Here is a 2907-nt window from a genome sequence, read left to right as displayed (position 1 = left end):
TCTTCCTTTTTATTATCCTCTACCCTGAAAAGCCTTATCTATCTTAGATTCAGCCCAAATTCTAGTATCTTCACCACTGTTTGAGACCAAATGAATTCTTCTTACTGAAACATCTTTGAAGTTCTTATATACTCAGTAATTATTCCATGAACATGTGTATTGCTTTCTTAACTGGGTTGTAAGCACACCTGTACATCTTCATTTTGTGGCAACTAAAGCATTCCCAGCCTAGTGGAAGGTGTTAAAAGTGAACAAAATAGGTTATTTGGGCCCAATTCACTTGATCAAAATGGAGAATCTACTTGAGCCCCTAAAATAAACCTGGTGTTGGTTTTCTCTATATAAATCATTAATGACATTAAAAAAAATCTCTTCCAGGTTAATTAAAGACACTGGGAAGGGCCGTGGATTTAACTCAGTAGTGCCACCTCCTGCCTTGCAAATGCAAGGTCTTGAGTTCCATTCCTAGCAGCTCCAGACCACCCAAAAAAGATACTGGAAAATTGATTTTTGATTTGCCTGTGAAATAATGTACTGCTTTTCAGAAGGAAAACACTTATAAATAATTTTCATTAGGAATAATTTAGGATATTTGAGGATATTCTATTTCTGGATAAGATAGTTCCAAATAGGATTTTAGTATTATGTGTGATATATATTTAAAAAGAAAAGTGAAATCTTATCTTGAATTTAGTTAAATTGTTTTTGTAGTGAATTCATTCAAATTGTTTTCTTTCCAGACCCAAAAACGTCAGAGCATTACTGGCTTTGAGTTTATCCTAAAAAAGGAAAAGAAAAAACATTTATTTTATTTTAAAGTATTATTGGTTGTTTTACGTGTTTTATTGTCTTCCTCAGATTTTTAAAACCTCAGCTCCATAATATGAGAGAAAAGTATCAGCAGGTTATTACAATAAATCTCTCATCCAGATCTTGGCCCTCCTATTTGAAATCTAAAGATAAAACTGGATTGTAGGAGGAGAGGAAGAATCATATAAATGGGAGAGTCCTCCTAGAAGTGGCCCTCTTTGGAGGCCCTTTTGGAGGCAAAAACAGAGAAAAGGTACAGTTTAGGTCTATGGGACAAGAGAGTTACAAACAGTGCCTAGAAGTAATCCAGCTCTCCCATGGCTTCTAGGCATATACCTTAACCTTTTCATATGGCCCTGAATAAATGGTGAGCTCTTCCATCATAAAAGAAATGATACAGATGAAAGGTCTCAGATGGGGGCACAAATCTATACACCTCATAAGTTTTGCGAAGGAAAAGTTCTACCTAGTTTTTCTCAACCTATTTCCAGGTCATAGACTGTCAGCTCTTCAGAAAAGGAACTGATTTGCTGGGTGCAGTGACACACACCTGTAGTTCTAGCAACTCCAGAGACTGAGACAAGAGGATTGAAAGTTCAAGGGCAGCCTGGGCAACTTATTGAGATCCTGTCTCAAAATAAAAGGGTCTGGATATGTAGCTCAAGTATAGAGTGGCCTTGGGTTCAATCCCACTACTGATAGACAGACAGACAGATAGAAAAGACAGACTTGACAAGCAGCTTTGTGATACCCCAATTGTTTGTGACCAGCCTGCAAAGGTGATACTTTTATGTGAAACAATCAGATTTTCCAGTTGAAAACTTGCAACTAGTATACATCAGAATGAATTCTTGGTATCTACTTCAAGATTTCTCAGGAGAGTTGATGAACTATATCTTTAACAGAGAGAGCTCAAGAAACTTTTTGGATTCTACTTTAGAAGAAAGCCAATAACTGCAAAAAGAATTATGACTAAGATTTATTAATATTTATTAAAAGCTTATTTTCATTTTTTGGTCATCCTTGACCTTGGTAGGCATTGGTGGTGAAGGAAAAACTTAACGTTTTTAGAGGATAGAGGTGAGAGGGGGAATTGGCAAAGGAAGAGAAATCTGAGGATACCGCATCTCATTTTAAACCCATTTTGAGGCCGGGTGTGGTAGCTCATGCCTGTAATCCCAGCACTCAGGAGGCTGAGGCAGGAGGATCACTGTGAGTTCAAGACCAGCCTGGGCTACATAGTGAGTTCCAGGTCAGTTTAAACTACATAGTGAGACCCTGTCTCAAAAAAACCAAAAAACCAAAAAAACCAAAAAACCAAAAAAAACAAAAACAAAACCCATCTTGATTCAGGAGCCTAAGGGGTAGAATAGGTAGTGATAGCATTGTAGTACATTTTAGTATCATGTATCTACCTTAAAAGCCAAATACTGGGAAAAAATATAAAGTTATATGAGGGACTGATTCCTTGAGTCCTTGTTATTGAGAATTTAGTCTTTGTTTTGAGACAGGGTCTTATTAGGTAGTTCAGGCTGGCCTTGAATTTACTACATAGCCCATGTTGGCCTTGAATTTGTGATGATTCCTCTGCTTTAGACCCCTGAATGCTGGCATTACAAGCCTGTACCACCACAGCCAGTTGAGATTTTAATCTTAATATCCAAATAACTAGAATCATTACAACTTTCCGAACTCCATAAATAATTGAAATGTTAAAGGAAAAAAATTGAGACATTATTTTTCTTTTGCTCTCTTTTACATACTAGCTTATATTATTGATATTCTTCTTTATAGTTTTCTTGCTTTTGAATTTAGTTGTGCTAGGCTGGTTTTCAGCTGTTTTATATTCCTTTGCTTTACATTTCATTTCATTATTTTTGTGGCTCTGGGGGTTGAACCGAGAACCTTCATGCTGAGCCACAGTTTTTCTATTTTGAAACAGGGTCTTGCTATGTCTCTCATTGTTCAAGCTGGGCTCAAATTTGTGATCCTTCTGCCTCAGTCTCCAAGAGGTGTGCACCATCACGTTTGGCTCCTTTCTCTCTCTCTCTCTCTCTCTCTCTCTCTCTCTCTCTCTCTCTCTCTCTCTCTCTCTCT

At 37.2% G+C, this 2907-nt stretch overlaps 1 protein-coding gene across 5 annotated transcripts in view; it reads right to left on the bottom strand.

Annotated features, from left to right (window-relative positions):
* Positions 1-470: 470 nt before the first annotated feature.
* The window catches only part of Acmsd (aminocarboxymuconate semialdehyde decarboxylase), a 79083-nt gene continuing 76646 nt past the window's right edge, over positions 471-2907 (bottom strand). For 3 of the 5 annotated variants that reach the window (XM_010606198.2, XM_010606195.3, XM_019204831.2), the window contains one exon: positions 694-779. In XM_010606198.2, coding sequence (XP_010604500.1) covers positions 717-779 — 63 coding nt within the window. In that variant the 3' untranslated portion in view covers positions 694-716. Of the gene's footprint in view, positions 780-2907 lie in introns of all 5 variants that reach the window. The other 2 variants (XM_010606199.3, XM_010606196.3) reach the window with 2 other exon arrangements.

This window comes from Fukomys damarensis, unplaced genomic scaffold, assembly GCF_012274545.1.
Source record: "Fukomys damarensis isolate Sample0158 unplaced genomic scaffold, DMR_v1.0_HiC HiC_scaffold_29, whole genome shotgun sequence".
Lineage (NCBI taxonomy): Eukaryota > Metazoa > Chordata > Mammalia > Rodentia > Bathyergidae > Fukomys > Fukomys damarensis.
This window is presented reverse-complemented; position numbering and strand designations above follow the sequence as displayed.